At 42.8% G+C, this 26581-nt stretch overlaps 1 protein-coding gene and 1 pseudogene across 2 annotated transcripts in view; one reads left to right on the forward strand and one right to left on the reverse strand.

Annotated features, from left to right (window-relative positions):
• Positions 1–26581, reverse strand: part of LOC309550793 — a 1525103-nt pseudogene that overhangs the window by 1456900 nt on the left and 41622 nt on the right. The gene's annotated exons all lie outside the window — the stretch shown is intronic.
• Positions 15283–25666, forward strand: LOC309550698 (uncharacterized protein). The gene is made up of 5 exons (XM_082251032.1): positions 15283–15334; positions 16952–17066; positions 17194–17328; positions 17415–17538; positions 23687–25666. Exons 1-5 carry the CDS (start codon positions 15318–15320, stop codon positions 25639–25641), a joined length of 2346 nt encoding a protein of 781 aa, XP_082107158.1. The 5' UTR covers positions 15283–15317; the 3' UTR covers positions 25642–25666.

The raw sequence follows: 26581 nt of genomic DNA on the forward strand, positions 1-26581 counted from the left end.
GCTTGTGTTTACACAAGCGGGCGGATCTCCACACTAGATCCCCGACAATCGGGGAAGAGCAGCGATCGCCGCTGCTCCTCCCCTGGCCCGACTCCCGCTGTGACTGAATACAGCGGGAGCGAGCCTCCGGTGGCGCGCGCGCACCGCCTAGAAGGGGGAGTGTCTGCCGACGTAGGTCTACGTCGTCAGACCTACAAGAGCCACTTTGCCGCAGTACAGCTCTAGTGAGCAGACGGCAAGTGGTTAAGCTTACAGTACTTGATTGTAATGCTCTCCCCATCTGCAGTGGCTCTGTCTTCTCTCCCCGCTCTAACAGGACAGACTGAGAGGAATGGGAGCCATTAACTCCTGCTGCTGTCAGTCAAATTCTGTGAAGAGCGAGACTGAGCTATCCAGTCTGTGTCTATGGACACAGACAGCATGGCTCTGGATTGAGTTCCCCCATAGCAAATTGCTTGCTGTGGGGACACTTGCAGAGGAGAAGGAGCCAGGAGAATGGGCAGAGGAACCGAAAAGGGAAGGTTCGGGTTTCCATTGCACAAAGCAGGTAAGTATACGCTTGTTTCTTATTTAAAAAAAAAAAAGAAAGTAAAATTTTACTATCACTTTAAAGGGTGAAATGGTCACCCTGGATAAAGTGATAGGTCTATATAATTACCTTGGTGGTGTTCATTTTCAGGTCATTACAGAAGACAAGGGGATGTTCTTTACTGGAGGAAAAGGGATTTATTCTCCACATATTGAAAGGCTGTGAAAATGTGGAATAGACCCCCTCAGAAACTGGTTTTGGCTAGCTCAGTAGATTGTTTTAAAAAAAAAAGAGCTGGTCAGGAAGGATTTTTGTTCCCCGCTGGAGCAAATTGGATCATGCTTTATTGGGGGTTTTTCCTTCCTACATGGATGAATTCTGGATATAGAATAGGTATATGGAGGGTTTCTATTTTCTTTCCTGTTGGTTGAACTAGATGGGCTTGTCTTTTTTTTTTTTTTGTCTTTTGACTAACTATTTAACTCTGATTATTCAGAATCATTTAGGTATGTTCTGGATAGACACATCAACTTGGATTTAGAGGTCATTAACCTACCTTCAGTCTGTCATCCGGTAAAAGCCCTGACAGTCTTTGTGAAGGTCCATAATGTGTGGGTTAAGAACGGGGAAGGCACAGAACTGTGGAAGCCACAGTACAGATTTACCTAGTCAAAGAGCATTATCTCAACAATAGAAGAAATAAAAGTGTTCCGACTATATTGTCAAGGCAGAAATATATGTCATCAGGACTTCTGGCTACATGCCATATAGGATCCATGCTACATACAATTACAGCAAATAGGGCATTGTGGGCTTTGCCCATGGGTGGCCGACCACAAACAAGGGTGGTGCAGAATATATTATGAAGGCCAGTCACTATTCAGTGACCGCTTTGATAAAGTCATATCTAAAGCAGCCAGTGGGTAGTCACGGAACGTGCTACAGGATAGGCAATTTCTTATAGAAGATTTCAACCATGCTAGATGCTTCCAGAACATTCAAGAGAGGCAAAAGCTTAAAGAACGGGGAGAAAATTCAGTAGAATATGGCATGGATTGTCCTTCACCAAGGGAACTAAGAAGGCTTCAATGCAAAGTAAAGGGAAGTCTTTTTGAGCTTTGCTCCTGACAACCGTAAGTCAAGGCTACAGATGGCCATTTTGGCAAACCCCAAAAGAGTCCTACGTTCATACACACTTTATAAGACAGTAAGGCAAGAAAGACAATCCTGTTCAAATATATCTGGGACCTTCTCTTGGGTGGCGGGATCCTTCCAATGCCCAAGTTTCATAGATTCAAAGGAATGAATTCCTCAATCCCCCTAATGCAGAAGAAACCTGGGAATCAACTGCCAGAAATCAATCTTGGGAGATTCAACAAGGACTTCTTCAAATACTATATCAAGATAAAGTCACTTCAGACCATCTCACGTTTAGTTCTTCTCAATGACTGGATGTTGTCCATCAACTTAAAGAATGAAAATCTTTACATCCCCAAAGAAAATAAAAATTCCAGTTAAATGTCTGCTTTTAATGGCCTTCAAAGCACTGTTGAGCGAACAAGATATCAGAATCCACCACTATCTTGACAATGTGCTTCTTCTAGCACAAAATAGATATTAGTTGCTTCATCAAAAAACAGTTTTGATTGGATCATATATTTTGCAAAAAGTCATCTAAACTTCAGACTCTGCCTTACCTAGTGGCACAGTGCCTTAAGATCATTGGAACACTGACTGCTACAATCTCTATGGTCAAATGGGCCCAATGGTATGTCTGACCCTTCCAACAAGGATTTCTTCAGCATTATCCAGCAGATTTTTGAAACAACAGATTTCTATTACTCGCCTCATGAAGACCAGCATGCAGTGGTGGATTTGCCATTCTATTCACAATGCAAAGTGGGTTACACTTGACATAGATGCGAACCTGACTGGCTACAGGGCACACTGTGAAGGATTGATGATACAGGGTCACTGGGACTACAACACCTTTTAAGCCCCGTACACACGAGTCGAAATTCGGCCGGGAATTTTTTCGTCCGACCGATCTGCCGATTTTCAGCTTGTTAGTATGGTGCTTCCGACAACCGACTCCGACTTTTCGGCCCAAAAAATTCTGGTGTGCAGGCTATATAACTTTTGTCGACCATCAAAACACGTCCGATTTTCGTCTCATTAGTACAGATTTCGGAAAAATCTTTTTTTTTTTTTTCCAATAAAAAGCTTTATTGCATAAGTTATCAAGAAACAAACAATATCTTCAGTATCATAAAAGAAAATAATTGAACAATGCAAGTCAGAGCATCTTGGAACATGGATATATCATATAAATGTATACGGTATAGGTCAGATAGGTGCAATACATAACAATACAGAAGAAATAACAGAACTGCAATGACCAGACCATAAAAAAAAAACATAGACAATCCAATAAGATAAAGGCCGCAAATCCGCGGCCACGGCAAGGAAGCCGTAAAGAAAAAAGATGGGGGAAGAAAGAGAAAGAGCAAAGCAAGGAGCAAGAAGGGGGTCAGAAAGGGAAAAAGGGGAGTGTGCAATATCAAGACGATTATATGCGGGGGGATTCATTAATCGTCCTCCGAGTCACGAATCATATCACTCAATTTAAGTTATCAGTAAAAGTAAGGTTCAGGCTTAATGGGTAACAAATCTTTTGAAGGTGTCAGAGAATGTAAATTCCAACCAGGGTCGCCAGACTCTGTGGAATGAAGAGTCGGTTTCTTTCTTTATGGCAATTATCTCCTCCATTTCATAAAAAGTTTTGGTTCTATCAATCCATTCTTTTATAGAAGGCCCAGACTGGGCATTCCAATGTAGAGGGATGACTGCCTTTGCAGCATTGAGCAAGTGTCTAGTAAGTGATCGCTTATATTTCCTATAAGATTCGTTGTGCACATGTAAAAGACAGCAAGCAGCATCTAGCGGTATTTTAGTGTTAGTAATGAGCTTTATCAGGTGTATAACCTCTCTCCAGAATTCCTGTATGATGGGGCACTCCCACCACAGATGCAAGAAGGTCCCTCTCTCCTTTAGACATCTCCAACATCTGTCCGAGATCTGCGCAGACCACACCTTAAGTTGCACTGGGGTGATGTACCAATGTGTCAGAATTTTATAGGAAGTCTCTTGCACTTTTGTGCTTAAAGAGCATTTATGTGTGAAGACACACGCTTTTTCCCATTGCTTGTCTGTAATTGTACAATTTAAATCTTTCTCCCATAACGATTTGTTTTTGTCAGACAAGACTCCACAAGACAGAGATAGCCATTGATATGCCTGTGAGGTAGTTTTGGTGCGCGGTGCCTGTCCAAGGCAGATCTCCTCCAGAGCCGTTAGAGGGGCGGTCAATTGCAATTTGGATTTTGCGTTTCGAAAAAAGTTATGAAGCTGCACGTAGTTCCAAAAGGAAAGATGAAAATCCTTGGGTTTACTATTATTAAATTCTTCGAGAGAGATCAACCTGCTGCCAGAAATGCAGTCAGCAACTCGCAACTGCTCCCTGTGGCGGTCCCCCTCGCCTGATTCAGACTTAAAATCAAGGCCTGGGGTAAAATCCGGGTTGTTTGAAACTGAGGTCATCAACCCAAATTTGGTAATCAGATAATGTTTGGTTGTGACACGGTTGATGATGTCCAGGGTAGTGGATATTAAAGGATGCTGTTTAATTTCTAAAGGGTAATTTTCGGGGCTTGACCAAAGGAGATTTTGTGTAAGGAAATTAGTACAGTCTCTTTCTAGGGCAACCCAATCTTTTTGTGAAGCATGGCAGTGCCAGTCCACAACTCTCGTGATGTGAGTGGCTTGATGGTATTTAGCAAAGTTTGGCAGACCTATACCTCCACTGTGCTTAGAACGTTGTAGAGTCTGAAGGTTAATTCTCGGTCTCTTATGTGCCCATAAAAATTGTCTCTGAATGGTATTAAGTTTACGGAAAAAGCATGGCGGGATCTTGATCGGCAGAGCATGGAAAAGATATAGTAGGCGTGGAAGGATTACCATCTTCAAAATAGCCGCCCTCCCGAACCAAGAAAATTTCTTTGTGTTCCAGCTCTTAAGATCTCTGCTAATGTCCGCTAACAGAGGAGTGAAATTTGCGTCATAAATCATGTCAGTTTTGGGAGTTAAATGGATACCCAAATACTTCAAAGATCTAGGCACCCATCTATAGGGACAATTGGCACGGGTTAAAGATTTAGTATTTTCAGATAATGAGATGTCCAGAGCCTCAGACTTTGAGTGATTCACCTTAAAGTTTGATAAGAACCTGAATTTTTGAAAGTGTAAGTTAAGGCTGGGGATAGATATATGCGGTTGGGTAATATAAAACAATAGGTCATCGGCATAAGCCGCAACCTTGAATTCTCTGTCCCCCACCCTAAAACCATGAATAGCATTATCTGCTTTGATATGTCTAATTAGCGGTTCCAACGCCAAGATGAATAGAATGGGTGACAGGGGGCAGCCCTGTCTCGTTCCATTTTTTAAGTGTAAGGGCGTAGAAAAAACATTATTGACCTTAACCCTAGCCATTGGATTAGTATAGAGTGAACCTATCCATCCCATCATGTTGTCCCCCAACCCGAGATGTCGACAGGTGGCAAGGAGGTAATCCCACGCCACCCTGTCGAAAGCTTTCTCAGCGTCGGTGGACAACATCAGACCCTGCAATCCCCGGGTCTTAGCCGCATGGAGTAGATTAAGGGATTTGATAATATTATCGCGAGCCTCGCGTCCCGGCATAAAGCCAACCTGTTCTGGACCTACGATGTTGTGTAGTAGGGGCCTAAGTCTATTTGCGAGAATTTTCGCCAGAAGTTTAACGTCCAAATTGAGTAACGAAATCGGTCTGTAACTAGGGCAGAGAGTCGGGTCTTTGTCTTTCTTGGGAATAACCGTTATGTGAGCGGTCAGAAAATCAGGTGAGGGACGTGACAATTTGGAGAGGACGTTCAGAGCCTTGGTGAGAGGGCCCACCAATAAAGGATGCAATATTTTATAATATTGGGAAGTTAGGCCATCCGGTCCCGGGCTCTTACCAGATTTCAAAGAATCAATCGCTTGTAGAACCTCCTCTCGAGAGATGTCTTTTTCTAGAAGGGTAACATCTGCTTCCGAAATACACGGGAGCCCACTATCTTCAATGTATTGGGAGATTAGTTGTTCTCTAGGGCCTAAAAGATTAGCTGGGCGTGTCTGTTGGGGAAGATTGTACAAGGTTTCATAATATGAACGGAACGATTCTGCGATGAATCTGGGGTCGTGTATTTTGATGTTTTTCCTATTCCTCATAAACGGGATATGTGAAGCCGATTGTAGGTCCTTAAGGGCTCTAGCAAGAAATTTACTGCCTTTATCACCGTGTTCGTAATAGATAGCTTTGCTGAGGTAGATTGATCTTTTAGTTTTATTATTAAGTAAGTCTCTCAAATTTTTCCTGGATTCCGTTAGCTCCTCCAGGATGGAACTGGCCGCAGAGAACTTATGTTGCGCCTCTAATTTAGCGATTTTGGAGACCAAATCGTCCAGCAACCTCTCTCTCTCTCTCTCTCTCTTTTTTCTTGCTCCAAATTTAATGAATTCACCTCTGATAACGCTCTTGTGAGCTTCCCAAATTGTCATAGAAGACATCTCAGGGGAGGAATTCTCTCTAAAATAATTAGAAATAGCCTCTTCAATCTCTTTTTTAATAACTGGGTCAAGAAGAAGCGAAGGATTCAGTCTCCAATTAAAATCTGGTTTACACTTAGAATCAGTGTTGAAGGTGATGGAAACAGGTGCATGATCAGACAAAACTATATGCCCTATCTTTGCCTCCACTAGATCGGGTAAGTCCCTTTGTGAAACCATAATCATATCTATTCTAGCATATTTATTATGCGGGGCAGAATAGTGGGTATAATCTTTGTCTGTCGGGTGTAATGCCCGCCATGAATCCACGAGGTTAAGGGATCTCAAAAGATCTTTTATTTTTTTAAGTTTTCCATATGCCATACTCGTGGAAGTATCCCTCAGCGGTTCCAGGGGAACGTTAAAATCTCCCCCAAGAATAATACATCCAGAAGCAAAACTTTTGAGTTCATTTATCAATTTCGTACAAAAGGTGACCTGGGCCCTATTCGGGAAGTAAACATTTGCTAATGTTAAGGGGCGACCATTCAAGGATCCCGCCAGGAAAATAAATCTTCCCTCAGGGTCCGCCAATTCCCTGTCGACTACAAATGAAGAGTTTTTACTGAGCAAAATTGCCACTCCCTTGGTTTTTGCCAACTTGTTGGAAGCTGTGTATGCTTTGGTAAAGTGTCTGTCAGTGAACTTGGGGATGTGATTTACTTTAAAATGTGTCTCTTGAATAAAAGCAATGTGAGCCTTACTTTTCTTCAGTTCGCCCAATAATTTTCTTCTCTTCTCAGGTATGTTGAGTCCGTTGGCGTTGAATGAGACGACCAATGGTTTCTTGCCTAGGTGGGCGAAAGCCATCCTGAAACTGCACACTTGGAAGGGTGGGAAGGGAGGTTAGTGGGAAGGGGAGGGACAACAAAAATAGGTATAGAGAAAGAGAGAATAAAGAAAGACAAAATATGACCAGTCGACTAGAGATCAAACTCCCCGTCAACCAAAAAAAAAAAGGCTAAACCGTTGGATCAATTTACACCCAAACGGTATGGAAGCCTGGTGGGAGCACTGGAAGAAGCACAACGTGAAATGTAAAAATTGAGTATTTGGGTCAAGGAATACCCCAACCCGAGTGATGCGGCAATATTGTAAAAATGCAGTAATATAAACCTTATAACAGCTCTACAGCATAATAACAAATAAAAAAAAAAAAAAAAAACCAGTTACAGAATTTGAGATAGATTATAAGAACCATGGCTGTTCAGTTAGAGATGCGTGTTAGGGCCACAAAATTTGGCAACAAAAATAGGTAGATTTTAATATAAATACGAAGTGGATGACAAGTATCGGAGCAGACCAGGGATTCTGCCACCACTCGATGTCCGAAAACTTTGTTTGCCTACAGCCTTCTATGATTGAATTTAACTCGTGTTATCACAGTACCTTAGAAAATCTGACGCGGTGGTATCAGTCCCTGTGTGTCGCAGCTCAGTCTGAAGAATTTTCTTAAATGACCTCTTGAGCATAATGTGAGGAGGAATGAGGTTAATTGATGATATCTGAAAGTAGAACAAAGTCAGCATGCAAAACATTCAAATAAGAACTGAATTTGAGAGAAAGTGTCCTTCAAAGCAATTCTAGTTCTCTCTCTCAAAGCAAAGGTGACCTCCAGTGGCAAAAAAAGGAATTGTTCCTCAAAAGGTGACTTGGAATCCAGAGCCTCAGTTCTGCAGAACTAGAATTACACTCAACACGTGACCCCACGAGGGAGGTAAGACTGCTAACACGTGGCAACGGCCAAAGTCAAACAGAGTCAAAAGCCATGTAAACGAAAAAAACAAAAACCGGCCAAACAATCAGGAACACTGGTGAAGCCCACAAAAAGGAGAACTCAGAAAAAGTGAGGGCAGGTCCAGGACAGTTTATTTCAAGTCTCTCATCCTCGGAGTTTTGGGGGGAGAAGCAAAAGGCAATTGTTGATTTTTAAATTTTGTCTTAGTCCCCCCTTTGGGAAAAGGCGATTTGTGAGCAGAGGTTGAAGGGGAACTTTCGTATGCGTGGTGATTGACAGGTGAAGAGGGCAATAGGAATTCTGCGTACCAGTCTGGCAGACTTATAGGATCTAAATGCAAACTTGTACAGAAGGATTGTAGATCCTCGGGTGTTCGCAGAAGATAATTCTTACCCCTAAAGGTAGCCTGTAGCGCGAAGGGAAATTTCCATTTGTAAGGAATATTTCTTTCCTTCAGAATCTCTAACAAAGGCCTAACCGCTCTTCTATTCTTTAGGGTGATTGGTGACAAGTCCTGAAAGAGTAAAATTGGGACCTCATTGAAAAGGATCTGTTCACTTTGCCTTGCTTTGGTTAGTATCTCCTCCTTGAGAACATGGCTAGTGAGACAGCAAATGACATCTCTTGGCGGCATAGTGTCAGGAGCCCTCTGTCTAAGAGCCCTGTGGGCTCTATCCATTTCTATGGGGGACTCAGGTGGTCTTTCCAGCAAATTGTTGAATATAGATGAAAGTGCTGCTCTGATGTCACCCCCCTCCACAGATTCAGGCAGGCCCCGCACTCTTATGTTATTTCTTCTGCCACGATTATCCAAATCCTCGAGGTGGCGATTCATAGAAATTAAGTGGTTAGCGTGGGTACAAGTCACCTCTTCTAGTCTTTTAATTGCCTTGTCTCTGTACCTGCCAGCTTTCTCTACCCCCGCCATCTGGTCGGTTAGTCTCACCACATCTGCCTTCAGATCGGTGATGGCAGCTCCCAGGGAGCCTTTTATATCGGCTGCGATAGCCATCATATCACTTAAAGTCACCTGTCTGTCCCTGGGGGAGGCTGAACTTACATTGTCCTCAGACGCTGTTATGGAGTCATTATCGATTTCTTCTTCATCAGAGGCCGGTCTCCACGCCATCTTGTGCCCAGTGGTTTGCTTCCTGGAGAGAGCGGCCTGGGCCTTGAATATATCGGCGATGATTTTGCCTTGATTCGTTTTGGAGGGCTTCACACTTTTGGCCGAGGGATTCACCTTGCCGATCCTGCCCATAATGTAACCCAAATCAGCTTATAAAATGCCGTAGAGCTGGTGTACTGCCGCCTCGGGTCCGGAGCTCAGGGATCAGGCAGCCATCCACGCTGCGCGCCAAGCCACGCCCCCGGAAAAATCTTATGAGCAAGACTAGGCATGCTCAGAGATAAAAGAACACATACAAAGAAATCCAACACATGACATCACTTCTGAAGTAGAATTCTGTCGTACGGGAAAATTCATGTGCAGTCTAGAGCACATTCCAACCAACAGACACCACTCTGGACAAAAGACGGACGACCGGTCGGCGGAAATTCATCGCGTGTGTACTAGGCTTTAGATTGCAGACTGAACAAAAGAAAGGAGATTCCTCTATCCGTGCTAAAAAGCATGGTTGGAGAAATTCCCTCGCTGGGCTATTGTATTCCCACAGCCAACTGCAGTAGCTATCAAAACAGCCAAACAAAGGCTACACGTTATTGCATTTCCTGTTCAGCCAAAAGTTTTCCAGCAGGCTCTTTTGATGAATGTCAATTGAATGATCGAATTTTGTCAAACTGAGCAGGGCCTCCCACTGTGCAAGAATTCCCCTATTGTATGGCTGGTTTACCAACCTTGACCACAACAAGCGATTGTCAAGTTCATCATCTCAATGTTGAGTTTAAATCTTAACTTTAGACTATGGTGGAGTCAAGAACGTCGGAACAAATGTTCACGATACCTACAGAAAGAAATGGGAGTATGAAGAACACTTTTGGCATGGATCACCAAGGTCATCAACCAGAACTATATGGTTCATTGACTTTTGGCGCCTTAACAAGTGACTGCTCACTTGACATATAATGACAACATATAGATGTCAACATCTTGGGTGGTGTCACAGATGGTATCAATTAAAGCCACAATATCTGCAAGGTAGCAACAGAACTGTCACCAAATGCATGCAATAAACCTCTTACTCAGGGCTTATTGATATCATAAAGACATTTAAGCAGATCTATACTGATAGTCTGGGTTTTTTGACCTGCAAACAGCCCCTTTTAAACTTAGTGTTCTAAAACTCTACTCACAATTCATAATCACTGATACAATAAAGTTAAAAACAAGTCTATAGCTGAAAATATTATAATTTCAAGAGTAGAGTGATACCAATCACATTAGGGCTATCATATACAGAAGGTGGAATAGATACCTTCCACCCGCTGTATGATCTGAGCATCTGAGGTATAGAATTCTTAGTAACTATGGAAAGTTAATTTAATGCTGCACAACAATGCAGGTTATCAAATTGTGCCATGCGGTATAAGAAAAATATGACCTAGTTTAGGAATCTGGACATGGTGAAGACAACTTGCTGAAATTCAAACCAAGCATCAGAATCGGGTAAAATAATTGGATTTAAGTTACTTTGAACATGGCATGGTTGTTGGTGCCAGAGTGGCTGGTCTGAGTATTTCAAAAACTGCTGATCTACTGGGATTTTCACACACATCCATCTCTCCGGTTTACAGGGAATGGTCCAAAAAAGAGAAAATATCCAGTGAGCAGAGGTTGTGTGGAGGAAAATGCCTTGTTGATGTCAGAGGAGTACGGGCAGACTGGTTCCAGATGATAGAAAGGAAACAGTAACTCAAATAACCACTCGTTACAACCAAGGTATGCAGAATACCATCTCTGAATGCACAACACATCGAACTTTGAAGCAGATGGGCTACATCAGCAAAAGACCACACCAGGTGCCACTCCTGTCAGCTAAGAACAGGAAACTGAGGCTACAATTCGCACAGGATCACCAAAATTGGACAATAGAAGATTGGAAAAACGTTGCCTGATCTGATGAGTTTCGATTTCAGCTGCGAGATTCAGATGGTAGGGTCAGAATTTGGCATAAACCTCATGAAAGCATGGATCCATCCTGCCTTGTATCAACAGTTCAGTCTGGTGGTGGTGATGTAATGGTGTGGGGGGATATGTTGTTGGCATATTTTGCACCCCTTAGTACCAATTGAGAATGGTTTATATGCCATCCCTTCGTACCAAAAACGCCATGGCCTACCTGAGTATTGTTGCTGACCATGTCCATCCCTTTATGACTGCAGTGTACCCATCTTCTGATGCCTCCTTCCAGCAGGATAATGCACCATTTCACAAAGCTCCAATCATCTCACCACTGTAGTCTTGAACATGACAATGAGGTCACTGTACTCCAATGGCCTCTACACTCACCACATCTCATCCAATAGAGCACCTTTGGAATGTGATGGAAGGGGAGATTCGCATCATGAATGTGCAGCCGACAAATCTGCTGCAACTGCGTGATGCTATCATGTCACTATGGACCAAAATCTCTGAGGAATGTTTCCAACACCGTGTTGAATCTATGCCACAAAGAATGAAGGCAGTTCTGAAGACAAAAGGGGGTCCAACCTGGTACTAGCAAGGTGTACCTAATAAAGTGGTCGGTGACTGTATATCAGACCCTTTTTCTACGTGAGGGTCTCATATAGGTGTTAATAGGGAATCCCACATAACAAATGGCAAAGGATTACCCCTAAAAATATATACCAGACCATTATCCTTTATGAGGGTCTGGTATTGATGTCAAAAGTGACCCCACTTGACAAAAACATCTAAAACTTCCGAAAGGACAAAAAAAAAAAAAAACACCGACTGATGGACTCAATCCACTCTTGTGAATAGGGCCCCACTATTAAAAGTAATGTGAGTGGCAGGATCTCCCAGGTGGATAAAATAATTCCCATTGTTAGTGTCAGAGGGACAAAATAAGTCTCATTTTGTTGTGAGTGGGATGAAATAGACCCCATCATTGGTGTCAGTGAGATAAAATAAGTCACATGCATAAACCCCTGCGCTTAGTGAAAGATATGTGTCTAAACAAATAAACTGAAAATAAAGTGCCCAAAATAAATGAAATATAATAAATGAGAAAGCCGCAATCCACAATGTGCCTCAACACAAACACTAACAACAGATTAAAAAAGTTGATGCGCTCCATCAATATTAGATCAAAAACAAATTTAAAAAGTAAATAACATTCAATACATTAACTAGTTGAAGACCAGACATTTTCTGACACTTTTTATTTACATGTAAAAAATTAGTTTTTTTTTGTGTTTTTTTTTTTTCTGCTAAAAAATTACTTAGAACCCCCAAACAGTATATATATATATTTTTAAAGCAGAGGCCCTAGAGAATAAATTGGTGGGTTTTGAAGTTTTTTATGTCACGCGGTATTTGCGCAGCGGTTTTTCAAGTGCAGTTTTTGGGGAAATTTTTTTTTAAAAATACACATTTTTCAATTTCTAATGCAAAAAAAAAAAAAAAAAACCACAATAAAACACCCGATTTTTAAAATTTTTTTTTTGTAAAATATAAAAGATGATGTCACGCCGAGTAAAAAAATACCAAACATGTCATGCTTTAAAATTGTGCACGCCCACACAATGGCGACAAATGACGTAAAGTTTACTATCCATACTTTAAAAGCCTTTACAGGGAACCACTTTAGATGTACACAGGAGGTCTAGAATTACTGCGCATGATCTGACGTTCGCCGTGATACCTCACATGTGTGGGATGATCGTGGTTTGTGTGCATTCAGGACCAACGCACGCATTCGCCTTTGCACAAAAGCACAGGCGACGGGGCACTTTAATTCTTTAATTATTAATATATATAGATATATATTTTTTATTTATATATTATTTATAAATTTACACTGTTATACAAGCTGTACACTAACTACTTTACAGTGTAGCAAAGTGTCATTTCAACAGTGTTGTCACATGAAAAGATAGAATAAAGTATTTACAAAAATGTAAGGGGTGTACTCACTTTTGTGAGATACTGTGTGTGTATATATATATATATTCTTATTTTGCACTGTTTCTTTATTTTATTTAATTTTTTTTATCACTTTTATTACTGTCACAGTGAAAGTAAACATCCCTTATGACAGTAATAGGCAGTCACAGATAATCTTATGAAGGGATCCTAAATCCCTCCTTTGCACTTGAAAGCATTCAAAACGCCAAGATCTGCGTTTTTGAGCACTTTACTTTTTTTAAACTGGCGCCTTTAAAACTCAATTTATTACTACATCCAAGACCCAATCAAAGCCGATCCCGGCTTTGTTCAACTCTCCGGCCAGCTGGCAGACGTGCCGGCTGGTTGCTCGGGTATCCTGGTGGGAAGGGAGAGTCCAGGCAGAGCCACGAAAGGCGGCGGGAGGGGGGGGGGGATGGATGTCCCCTCTCGCTGCTTACAATAATAGCTGAGCGGCTGATATGCCTCATCGGTTTGTTTTACAAGAGAGCCGAACATCTAAAGTTGCCACCTCATCCCTTTAAACCAGGGGTCTTTAAACTATGGCCATCCAGTTGTTCAGGAACTACAATTCCCATCATGCCTAGTCATGTCTGTGAAAGTCAAAATTTTACAATGCCTCATGGGATGTGTAGTTCCGCAGCAGCTGGAGGGCCGTAGTTTGAGGATCCCTGCTTTAAACCATGACACTTGTTAATTACACAGGTTCTGAGGCTAATATAATGCACATAAGGTGTTAAGTGAGTTTAATTACCGCCTTAATCAACCTCAGAACCTGTGTAATTAATATGTGTCCTGGTTTAAAGGGATGAGTTGGCAACAGTGGTGTATTTTGGTTTTGTGCTGCCCTAGGCAAGACTGAAATTGGACGCCCCCCCCCCCCCCCTCTCCCATGTAAATTTGCCCCACTCCATTTTTGACGGATGTGACTTCTCTAAAACTGAAGGACTACAAGTCCCAGCATCAACCCCTGAGATCTCACAGGGGGGGCGGGGCTGAGAGGGGGTGGGAGAGGAAGAGGGTGGTGGGTGAGGGAGAGAGAGAGGGGGTGGGTGAGGAAGAGAGAGGGGGTGGGTGAGGGAGAGAGAGAGGGGGTGGGTGAGGGAGGGAGAGAGAGAATGAGGGGGGATGAAAGAGAGAGGGGTGAGAGAGTGGATGAAAGAGAGAGGGGGTGAGAGAGAGGGGGATCAAATAGAAAGAGAGATAGAGTGGGGATGAGAGAGAGAGAGATGAGAGAGGGGGGTGAGAAAGAGAGAGGGGGGTGAGAGTGAGAGAGGGAGGTTGAGGGAGAGAGGGATTAGAGAGAGAGAGAGGGGGGGATGAGAGAGGAGGTGTGAGAGAGAGAGAGGGGGTGAGTGAGAGAGAGAGAGGGGGGTGAGAGAGGCGGCTCTAGCAACCAGTGGCCAAAAGAGTCTCAGGTAGAGGGGGGTGGCTTTTTTGCTGCCCCCCTGCAAAGTGCCGCCCTAGGCCTGGGCCTTGTTGGCCTAGGCCAAAATACAGCACTGGTTGGCAACCCTACGGCACCATCGGCTCTAAACAACGGAACCAGGGTGATGCCTGCAGCTGCATAGACCGGGAAATTTCTCACTGCCTGTGATTAGCGGTGTACAGTGTCAGCTTCCTGGCGGGATCAGGTAGGTGGGATAGGACTAGGATCTAAACACGCCTGAGCCCTGTTGCAGAGTGCGATCACTGGGTGCAGCGGAGTCCATTCAGATTAGACATTGTGGAGTAAACAGGAACTGGCTTCTTTATTGGAACATAACACAGAAAGCAAAGATGTCACCTCTTTGTAATAAGAACAACAGACAGGAAGAGATAACCAACAAGTTCAGTACAGTGTACAGGAAATTACAACACATCATAGAAATGCATAGCATATCACTGAGCATTAGCGACATCTAGTGTCCTATATGTGAACTGCAATAGGCTAAGCTTAAAGTTGTTGTATCTCCAACAAGCCCATCACTAAGGATAACACTTTAGCCAAAATCCTGAGACTGTCCTGCAGCATTCAGGAAACTTGCCAACAATGACATGAACTTTCAATGGGCTGTAGTATCTCTGAGCTCCAGAAGGTGGTGATCTACTTCTACTGTGACAGGAAGTATCTATTGAATACAGACAGGAAGTGATGTCAGATACAGACAGGAAGTGATGTCAGGTATAGACAAGAAGTAATGTCAGGTACAGACAGGAAGTGATATCTCATACAGACAGGAAATTCTGGTGGAGAGGTGAGTCAGGAAGAGGTAGAGAGGAGACATTGCTGGATGTGGCAGCAGAGGAGGTAATAAGATCTTATTTTCTATTTATACCCAGTAACCCCCCCCCCCCCCGTCATGTCCGTCCTCTTCCTCCATAGTCACTGTGACGTCTTTTATCTCCAGCAGATGATGATACACACATATATAGTGTGGAAACCTAGATTACCCCTTCAGGGGGCAGAACATTTCCCCACTTACGGGGCCGGAACATTCTCTTCATGTTAGAGATGTGTCACCTTCTCACTGGAGATGAGATGAACATACCTGGGTTCCGTGTGAGACGGCTCCACAGAACTTTGGAAGAAGTTCTGAACCAGGTTAAAGTCAATGGGAGATTCATATTTAAAAAACCCGTACCAGTCCCTGATCACTGCCACACCAGTCCCGGTGTCCCTGATTGCCGCCACACCAGTCCCAGTGTCCCTGATCACTGCCATACCATTCCCAGTGTCCCTGATCACCGCCACACCATTCCCAGTCCCTGATCACTGCAACACCAGCTTCGGCTCCATGTATCGGGCCACCTACCACAGGCAGACGGTGGCCCTGAAGAAAGTGAAGCATTGCAGCAAGAACATGCTGGCACCCCAGCAGACTTTCTGGGCCGAGCTGAACGTGTAAAACCAAGTGTGACAGCCTGACCAGGAAGCCACATGGGCCCCCTGGACCTTGGCCGGGCTCGCCATTGCGACTCCTGTTGCTACACCTATGGTTAACAGCTTTAATGAAGCTTCAGCAACACAGTTTAACAGTACAGATTAAACACAGCCCAATCCTAACTAGCTAATGCAGGCTGCCCAGGTTCATTCCTTCTATCTAGAGGAGCAAAGTCCATTCAGCAAGAGCCCAGTAATAGTGATTTCTAGTCCAGGGAGAATCCCAGCAGGGTGACCCAGAAGGAAGCCACATGCTCCAGGAGGACTACATGTTGCAGCATACCTTTCTCTGGAAATCCCATGTGGAAGAGAGCGTGCTCTGAGCCCTCCCCTTCCCATTATGGGCAGCCTGTAACTGTCTCTATAAATATACAGTGCAATCAGTACAACAGCAGAAATGCATTTAATGGCATCCCACACTCCATTATCATAAAAGATACAAAAAAGTCAAAACAGAGTGCACAAAAACACTTCACACCCCTCTGCATTCCCCACACCGCCCATTCTCCCCAGTTCTTCCAACATTTTTCCAGAAATAGCCCTCAGGAATGGTTGAGTAGAAACTGTCCAGCAGCAGGACAGCAAATAGAAGAGGCCCAAATTGGGAGAGATGATGAAGGTTTTTTTTAGCAATGAAAATTTAAAATGTAGTGTCTGAGACAAAACTGACCAGTGTTAGGACAGTATGTAGTCACCTTGATTAGACTTGAAATTTCGGGAAACAAGGCAAATATTTTCCTGCACTAAATATTACAGATTGGCAGCTGAGATAAGTGGAAACCTTTGAAAATGAGTGGCCCTGAGAATGGGGGGAGAATGGAATGGGTTGTGTAGTGCCATGCCAAATGGTGGGGGTGGCCAAATTGTACTAAATTGTAAGGGGCTTAAATGGGATATGATTAAATAGGGGGGGGGGGTCCTCATTTTAAATCCTTATCCTGATATTGTACAACCAATACAGTCCAGATAATTCTTCACTTACAGAAAAACAGGCATAGATCACATGACCACAACAATGAGGATGGAGGAGAACCGGAGTCACATGACTGAGAAGATACTTAACCTCACCCTGGAGATCATCTACCTGCTGACCGGAGAGGTGAGGAGGATTCTGGGAGGTCACATGACATCACTCTTATCTTTATTGATAAAACACAGACCTGATCGGAGAGGTGAGAAGGATTCTGGGCTTCTAACATGATATTCCTATTTGTTTTCCAATACAGAGATTTCCTCTTGTGAAGTCAGGTGATCATATGACCATCACAGTGCCTCCATGTGACTCCCTAAAACCCGAGAGACACAACATGGAGAAGATTCTAGAAGTCACCAAGAAGATGATGGAGCTGCTGACAGGAGAGGTGAGCGGTGCTGGAAATTCTGGGACATTATCCAGTAACAGACAAGGGATGTGTCTGGATGGTGACTGTATCATTGTGTGTGTCAGGTTCCTATAAGGTGTCAGGATGTCACTGTCTATTTCTCCATGGAGGAGTGGGAGTATTTAGAAGGACACAAGGATCTCTACAAGGACGTCATGATGGAGAATCAGCCGCCCCTCACATCACCGGGTAAGAGGAGACTTTATTGTAAAGGAGAGAGCAGTACGGAGGCTCCACCTAGATCCCCCATCATCTGATAAACACATAGAAACAATGTATTCAGTCAGTGTGTGTGTTTCCTACAGATGGACCCACTTCCTCTTGTCTGTAAAAAAAAAAAGGCAGAGGATCCCTTTATACCAGTAAAACAAATAAAAGTAAACCTTGCAAGCTGCTATGTGTGTTCACAAAAGGCTAAAAAGACGCTGCTGACACTGTTCACAATGCCATATTAGTGCGCATAAACCAAAATAAATCAATATATATGCCATGCTGTGCTTGATATAAATATATACTGGGTACCATTGATAACAACTAATACAATGTGAAGACAATCCTCAGTATTAAAAACCAAAATAGTACAAATTAATAAACATGCAATTAATAGTGATTGTATAGAGTCCTCTTATAAACAGTCCATGTGATTCTTGTGTGGCTAATCACCATCTTTATCTCCTTAAGGTGTTCCAAAATCAAATTAGGATGTGCCACCACGCTTATGCTCCCCCCCACCTTCTTCGGGTGTACTCTCACCTCAATGTGTGTGACCTCACAATTATGTTTGGTCAAACAGCGCATATGAGCCCCTCCTGGGCTCATGTATAAGGATCTAGATCTCCCTGCTCTTTTATTCGTCTATGGGGTATCCTTCCCTTCCTCCAATATCATCAAAGTGCATATGGGTGGAATAAAATTCCAATAGTGCTTTTACCCTTTAAAAACACTGACTTTAGTAAAACGTATGCTGAATGAATACTGACACTTTCCTGGTGCTTCCAGCGCACAAGGCTATGACAGGCAAAATTGTTATTTTACTACCCCCTCGTAGGGTTTAGAAGCTGTCACTGTCTTCGCCCCTCCCCAACGCGTGTTGACACTGGATTACGTGGGGGATTCCTGATTCGCATATATGTGAACCGAGCCTTACTCTTCAATAACATACAGAAGTTAAACCCAATGCAATTTTATTCTGCTTATTGCAGTTTAGAGGGTATTTTTCCAGTTTTTTTAAGTTTAGGAAGACCATGCGTTTCCTAAGCCCTGTCTTTGAGCAGAACTAACACTAACAGAGAGAACGTAAAAGAAACTAGGAGGGTCTAGCTGTGACTGAACTAACTTGCCCTAAACATGGAAATACAGAAAGGTTTCTTCACAGTAAGAGCTGTGAAAATGTAGAATAGACTCCCTCCAGAGGTGGTTCTGACCAGCTCACTAGATTGCTTTAAAAAAAGACCTGGATTATTTCATAAATGTACATAATACATAATATAACTGGATACTAACATTTATAGATAAAGTTGATCCAGGGAAAATCCAATTGCCTCTCGGGGGATCAGGAAGGAGTTTTTTTTTCCCCCTGCTGTAGCAAATTGGATCATGCTTTGCTGGGGTTTTTCACCTTTCCTCTGGATCAACTGTGGGTATAGGATTGTGTATATGGGATTGTATGATTTATTTATTTTTTTATTGGTTGAACAAGATGGACTTGTATCTTTTTTTTCAACCTGACTAACTATGTAACTAAACAGAAGGGAATCGTAAAGTTACATAGTTACATAGTAGGTGAGGTTGAATAAAGACAATAGTCCATCCAGTTCAACCTGTGTAGGTGTGTGTGGCTGTAATCATCTCTCATACCCCTGAATGTTCTGATCCTTGAGATGTACGTCTAAGAGTCTTTTGAAAGCCACCATACTTCCCGCAGAAACCACCTCTTGTGGTAGAGAATTCCACAATCTTGTAGCCCTAACAGTAAAGCACCCCCCACGTTGCCTGAGGTTAAAACGCTTCTCTTCTAATCGCATTGTATGCCCTCGAGTCCTCATGCAATCACTTTGACTGAATAGCTTTATTTCTAAGCTGAGATCCCCATTCAGATATTTATAAATTGCTATCATGTCCCCCCTCAGACGTCTCTTCTCCAGGGAGAATAAATCAAGCGATTGCAGACGCTCTTCATAATTAAGGTCCTCCAATCCCCTAATCAGTTTAGTTGCCCTTCTCTGGACTCTCTCCAGCTCCAGCACATCCTTCCTGAGGACCGGCGACCAGAACTGGACAGAATACTCCAGATGTGGTCGGACCAGAGTTTTATAAAGTGGAAGGATTATAGTCTTATCTCTGGAATACATCCCTTTATGTAAATCCCTCTATTTATGTAAATCCCTCAAGTAAATGAGTTGAAGTGACCAAAAACCACTGCTAGTAGTCAGCATACATTAAACAATAGTAACCTGATGCAGGTGGAACAGAACATCTACTCATTTACTTTCTCCTCTCTTTTATGTAGATTCTGGGGTTTAGCTGGCACTTTGAGGTTGTGTTTTATTTCTAGTTATAGTAGCATTTTCTCAGAATGATTCATCTTCTTTGAGCTTACGTTTGGCTAGATGTTAAAATAAAACTCTTATTACCAGTCTTGTTGGAATGAAAAGTAAGGAGGAACATAGAAAACTAAAACACTTATATTTCCAACAGAAAATGCTTCTCCAAGAACCCCCTAGCGCTGCTTGTCACCAGAACCATAGGCCTATGATCACTTGTTCTATGCTAAAGGGTCTGCAGGTCTGAACTTTGAACATTTCCATTATCAGAGATCATATGACCCAGTGCCTAGGCTTGTGGTTGTGTGAAGAGCATGCACCTCCCATTCCTCATTGGTTCAGAAGTGACAAGGCTGTGTAAATGTAGAAGTGGCAATTATTATTGAGGAGCCTAGTGTAGAGACCAATGTGACCAATTGATATATTCAAAAGGTCACCTACCAACCATAGACCAAGAAGGAATTCCCAATTGGTCATGTACTAATGCAGGGAGCCACCGCAATCTAGTAAATTAGTACGTAAAGAAGAAAAGTGAGGAGCCAAAGAACAGTTCCCCAAAAGTGGATGCATAAAAGGGATGCTCACAACTGCTATGTTCAAAAAATAGAAAACTTTATTGAGAAACAAGGCATATCATGATTAAAAAAAACCCTTAGGTAGGGGAGAGTGATGGTACACAAAATGGAATCAATGGCGATGTACAATTGCATATGACAACATAAAAACAATACAATGACAAACACACATATAGCTGGCCACACACCCTCTTGGATTAATGGATACACTATATCACTAGCCTACAGTATTTAGCTCAAAGCGAGCCCTTTAATACTGACATGACTACTGAAAGTGTATCGGCATGCCACATGATCCCACAAAATGCAGAGGAATATTCAAACGAATTTTAGGTCATATACCAAAAACAATGTAGTATAGATATCATCAAGTGCAAAGACTGTCACATAGGATATGTTGAAGGGTAGAATTAATATGCAATGTTATCTCTGATCTGTAATAAAGTCAAGTGATCATCCAGAGAACTAACTATCAACTAGAATTGTGTCCTAAATCGTGACTGGAATGCAATCAGGACTTTTCTCTCAATTATAAACAACTGAAGTCCTTCCGGTCATGTTGATACACAGACTGCTGAATATATTTTGGAATCAAAGGATGACATAGGGTGAGGGGAGGTAATCAAGCATTGGATGGAATAATTATGTTGCCGATCTCAAATTGATATAGAAGGTAACAGATATGGCCTGACTCAAATCAGAGGCGTTTTGTCATGATGGCAGCCATCCATACTGATCATCCAGGGACATGGATAGTACTCTCAATGGTGTATAGATTGTTACATATTTACATAGTTAGTGAGGTTGAAAAAAGACATAAGTCCATCCAGTTCAACCTATGATGTGTGTGTGTGTTTGCTTTTAACCGTACATTGTATACCCCTGAATGTTGTGGTCTTTAAGGTGTCCATCCAATAGTTTTTTGAAACTATCAATGCTCCCCGCTGATACGACTGCTTGTGGAAGAGAATTCCACATCCTTACCGCTCTTACAGTGAAGAACCCCTTACGCACTTTAAGGTTAAACCGCCTTTCCTCAAGTTTTAGTGAGTGGCCACGTGTCTTATTGTATCTCCTTTCTCTGAATAGTTTGTTCCTTATGCTAGGGTCGCCAGTACAGTATTTGTACATTGATATCATATCCCCCCTCAATCGTCTCTTCTCCAGAGAGAATAGGTTCAGTGCTTGTAGTCTTTCCTCATAGCTGATGTCCTCCATTCCCCTAATTATTTTTGTTGCCCTTCTCTGGACTTTCTCCAGTTCCAGCACATCCTTCCTGAGGACCGGTGCCCAGAACTGGACAGCATACTCCAGATGTGGCCGGACCAGAGTCTTGTAGAGTGGAAGAATAATCTCTTTATTTCTGGAGTGAATCCCCTTTTTTATACAACCCAGTATTCTGTTGGCTTTGCTTGCGGCGGCTTGGCAGTGCATGCCACTGCCAAGCCTGTTGTCTACCAGTACCCCCAGGTCCCTTTCCATCCTAGACTCACCCAGAGGTTCCCCCCCTAGTGAGTAGCTTGCTTTCCGGTTTCTGGCCCCCAAGTGCATTACTTTACATTTTTCTACATTAAATCTCATCTGCCATGTAGTTGCCCACCCCGTTATTTTGTTCAGGTCTGCTTGCAAGATTTCCACATCCTGCATAGAAGATATTGGCATGCCTAATTTAGTATCATCTGCAAATACTGAGATTGTACTAGATATCCCCTCCTCTAGATCATTTATGAATAAATTAAACAGGATTGGTCCCAGGACAGAACCCTGGGGGACCCCACTTTCCACACCCGCCCAATCCGAGTACTCCTCATTAATCACCACCCTCTGTACTCTCCCCTGGAGCCAGTTCTCTATCCAGGTACTCACCTTATGGTCCATACCTACCTTCCTTAGTTTGTACAGTAAGCGTTTGTGGGGAACGGTGTCAAAGGCCTTTGCAAAGTCCAGATACACCACATCCACAGGCTTACCTTTATCTAAGTGGCAGCTCACTTCATCGTAGAAGGTTAATAGATTGGTTTGGCACGAACGATTTTTCATGAATCCATGCTGATTACTACTTATAATACCGTTTTCATTACTAAAGTCTTGTATGGGGTCCTTATCATCCCCTCCAAAATTGTTGCAGGAGAATAAGGGAGAGACGCCAAGTTCGAGTTGAACTGCGCAGGCTCGCACCAGTTAGGGTACACGGTTGGCGGTTAATTAGGATAATAATCAAGGTGTATCACATCAGTGAATTTCAACCATAATGCCTACCGCTATACCAGAGTCCCATATTGTAGGAAAATACCTGGTGTTCACTGCCTTTTCTCTATCCTCAATGATTTCCTTGAGGATTTCCTTGAGGTCTCCTAGCAGTAGACTATTTCTCAGAAATGGACGGCTGGATCCAAACACGAGGCGAACCGGCATCAGTAATGTCCGCATCAAAATGTCTCCTGGTGTTGTTTTGCTGCAGTCAGCCCCTCTGAAACACCCGTTCTCAGTGGCGTCCGCCGCACATAGCAGTTTGAATGCCTGGGCGGCTAAGGCAGCGGCCAATAGACTGCTCCAATGGGTGTGCGGCCAGTGTGTGACGTCAACGCGCTTCGCGTGCCTGACGAACGCTTCTTTAGGACGATCTATACTACATTGTTTTTGGTATATGACCTAAAATTCGTTTGAATATTCCTCTGCATTTTGTGGGATCATGTGGCATGCCGATACACTTTCAGTAGTCATGGCAGTATTAAAGGGCTCGCTTTGAGCTAAATACTGTAGGCTACTGATATAGTGTATCCATTAATCTAAGAGGGTGTGTGGCCAGCTATATGTGTGTTTGTCATTGTATTGTTTTTATGTTGTCACATGCAATTGTTCATCGCCATTGATTCCATTTTGTGTACCATCACTCTCCCCTACCTAAGGGTTTTTTTTAATCATGATATGCCTTGTTTCTCAATAAGGTTTTTTATTTTTTGAACATTGCAGTTGTGAGCATCCCTTTTATGCAACCACTTTTGGGGAACTGTTCTTTGGCTCCTCACTTTTCTTCTTTACGTACTAAATGTAGAAGTGACCTGGGAGGAGGACCAAAGGCCCTTTTACTAAAGAGGGGAAGTTACAGCTGCTTGGGACATCCACAGAGAACATCTGCTCACTAAAATCTACCTGATTCAGATGGAATCTTGATTTAAGTGAACTAACCATTTTGTATTACTGATCGTGTTTTTCCAGGACACGCCATTGAGGAACCTTCAAGGGATCGTCTCACTTTATCTCTAAGCTGTGAAATGGAAGATGAAGACATCACAAGAGATTGTGCAGGAGAAAAGAGAATGAGCTCAGCTACGGATGATGGACTTCACAGTGTGGATGGACCATCAAATCCCTCTGACTCTGAGCAACCCCATATTTTGAGGGATGATGCCGGAATTCAGGGGGAGGAGAAAATTTCCTGTCCTGAATGTGGGGAAAATTTTAGCTCTGAATCAAGTCTTGCTGTACATCAGAGATCTCACACGGGTGGGAAGCATCATTCATGTATAAAATGCTTCAAATGTTTTCCTGAAAAATCAGAACTCATCATACATTACAGATTCCATAGGGGCAAGAAGTTGTATTCCTGTACTAAGTGCCGGAAATGTTTTTCACAACTGTCCCATCTTCACAAACATCAGAGGGCCCACAGGGGGAAAAAGTTGTATCCATGTTCCGAGTGTGGGAAATCTTTTACATGGAAATCAGAACTAATTGTGCATCAAAGATTTCACACAGGGAAAAAGCCTTATCCCTGCTCTGAGTGCGGGAAACGTTTTCCACAGAAGTCCAAACTTTCCAGACATCAGAGGATTCACACAGGGGAGAAACCCTATTTCTCTTCTGAGTGTGGGAAATCTTTTTCACAGATATCCCATCTTAGCGAGCATCAGAGGTCTCACGAGGGAAAAAAGTTGTATTCCTGTCCTGAGTGTGGTAAATGTTTTACACGAAATATAGGACTTGTTGTACATCAAAGATCTCACACGGGGGAGAAGCCTTATTCTTGCTCTGAGTGTGATAAATCTTTTTCACAGGCATCCTATCTTTACATACATCAGAAGTCTCACACAGGGGAAAATCTGTATTCCTGCCCTGAATGCAATAAATGTTTTTCAGAGAAGTCCAGACTTGAAAGACATCAGAGGATTCACACAGGGGAGAAACCGTATTTCTGTTCTGAGTGTGGGAAATGTTTTTCACAGAAATCTGACCTTGTTAGACATCAAATGTCTCACACAGGAAATAAGCCATATTCATGCACCAAGTGTGGGAAATGTTATATACGGAAATCAGATTTTATTATACATCAAAGATCTCACACAGGGGAGAAGCTGTTTTCCTGCCCTGAGTGCGGTAAAGGTTTTTTAGCTAAGTCTGATCTTTACAGACATCAGAGGATTCACACAGGGGAGAAGCCGTATTCCTGTCCCGAGTGCGGTAAAGGTTTTTTAGCTAAGTCTGATCTTTACAGACATCAGAGGATTCACACAGGGGAGAAGCCATATTCCTGTCCTGTGTGTGGGAAATGTTTTTCACAGGTGTCTAATCTTCACACACATCAGCGGCTTCACGCAGGGGAGATTCTGCATTCTGGTCCTGAGTGCGGGAAAAGTTTTTCAAAAAAAACATTAAGAAAATATTCCTGTCCTAAATGCAGAAAATGTTTTTCTCAGAAAGCAGACCTTGATCGACATCAAAGATCTCATACTGGGGAGAAGCCATACTCCTGTCCTGTGTGCGGGAAATGTTTTTCACAGAAATCAAACGTTGTTAGACATCAAATGTCTCACACAGGTGAGAAGCCATATTCTTGTCCTGAGTGTAAGAAATGTTTTTCAAAGAAATCAAACCTTGTTAGACATCAAAGATCTCAAACACATAAGAGACCACATGACTGCAGAAAACGTTCTTCAAAAAAATTAGATCTTGTTAAACATGAAAGATCCCACAGTGGGGAGAAGTCGTATTCTTGTCCTCAATGTAAGAAAGGTTTTACTCAGAAAGAGGGCCTTGTTAGACATGAAAGATCTCACACAGGAGAGAAGCCGTATTCTTGTCCCGAATGCGGAAAATGTTTTTCACAGAAATCAAATGTTGCAAGACATCAAAAATCTCACACACATGAGAAGCCGCATTCCTTGCCTCAGTGAGGAAAATGTGTTTCACAAGTCCCAGCTTCACACACATCAGACTTTGTTATACATCAAGGATTTCACACCTGGAAGAAAATGTATTCCTGCCCTGAGTGGGGAAAATGTTTTTTTTTTTTCCCCAGTCTTTACAGCCATCAGAGGATTCACACAGGGGAGAAGCCACATTCCTGTCCTGAGTGTGAAAACGCTATACATAGAAATCAGATACAAGGGAGAAGCCATATTTCTCTCTTGAGTGTGGGAAATGTTTTCCCTGATAACTCCATGGCATCTTGCATTGATTGACTCTCATTTCTGCTTAAATTCCTCAGGACAGTATGAATAAATAAAAAATTGAATCCCACCCTATTAGCGATGTTGTTTTTTTTAATCTTCCTTTTTTTCCAGAAAACTTTTCCTTACTCAGTAAATCTGAGATGCAGAGATTTGGTGATGGGCCTCTTAAGGGGGTCACCAAAATTACATCTGAACTTGAGGTATTTTAACTGGCTATTTTTACCAACAGCGTTACCTTTTTTCGATTGTGGGCAGCAGGATGGTTATCTGGTGAGCACTTCTGCCTAGCATCACTGGGTCGTCCGTTCAAATCCCAACCACAAAAATACCTGCTTGGAGTTTGCATGTTCTTCCTGTACTTGCGTGTGTTTCCTCCTGGTAGTCCTCCCAGACTCCGAAGACACGCTGGTAGGATAACCATTTCAGTCTCTGCCGCATACCAGTACATCCCCAGGTTGAAGTGAAAAAACCAGGATGATACTTGCAGCTACAGGAATCATCCTGGTATTTTCTTTCAGCCGGCGGCAGGCTTTAACCACTAACCAACCACCCACGTAAGTCTACGTCGGCTGACTTTAAGTCCCGGTTCACACTTGTGCGATGCGGGAAGGCTGCGAATACGCAGCCTGTTCCCGCATCGCAAACGCACAAGAGGCAGTTC

The sequence above is a fragment of the Pelophylax lessonae genome, assembly GCF_965119305.1.
Source record: "Pelophylax lessonae genome assembly, chromosome: 3".
Taxonomy (NCBI): domain Eukaryota; kingdom Metazoa; phylum Chordata; class Amphibia; order Anura; family Ranidae; genus Pelophylax; species Pelophylax lessonae.

Bases quoted from the DNA above. Each gene is read 5' to 3' on its own strand.
- LOC309550698 (XM_082251032.1), top strand. The intron at 17,067-17,193 runs GTGAGGAGGATT...TTTCCAATACAG, and splicing joins TCTACCTGCTGACCGGAGAG to AGATTTCCTCTTGTGAAGTC. The intron at 17,539-23,686 runs GTAAGAGGAGAC...GTGTTTTTCCAG, and splicing joins GCCGCCCCTCACATCACCGG to GACACGCCATTGAGGAACCT.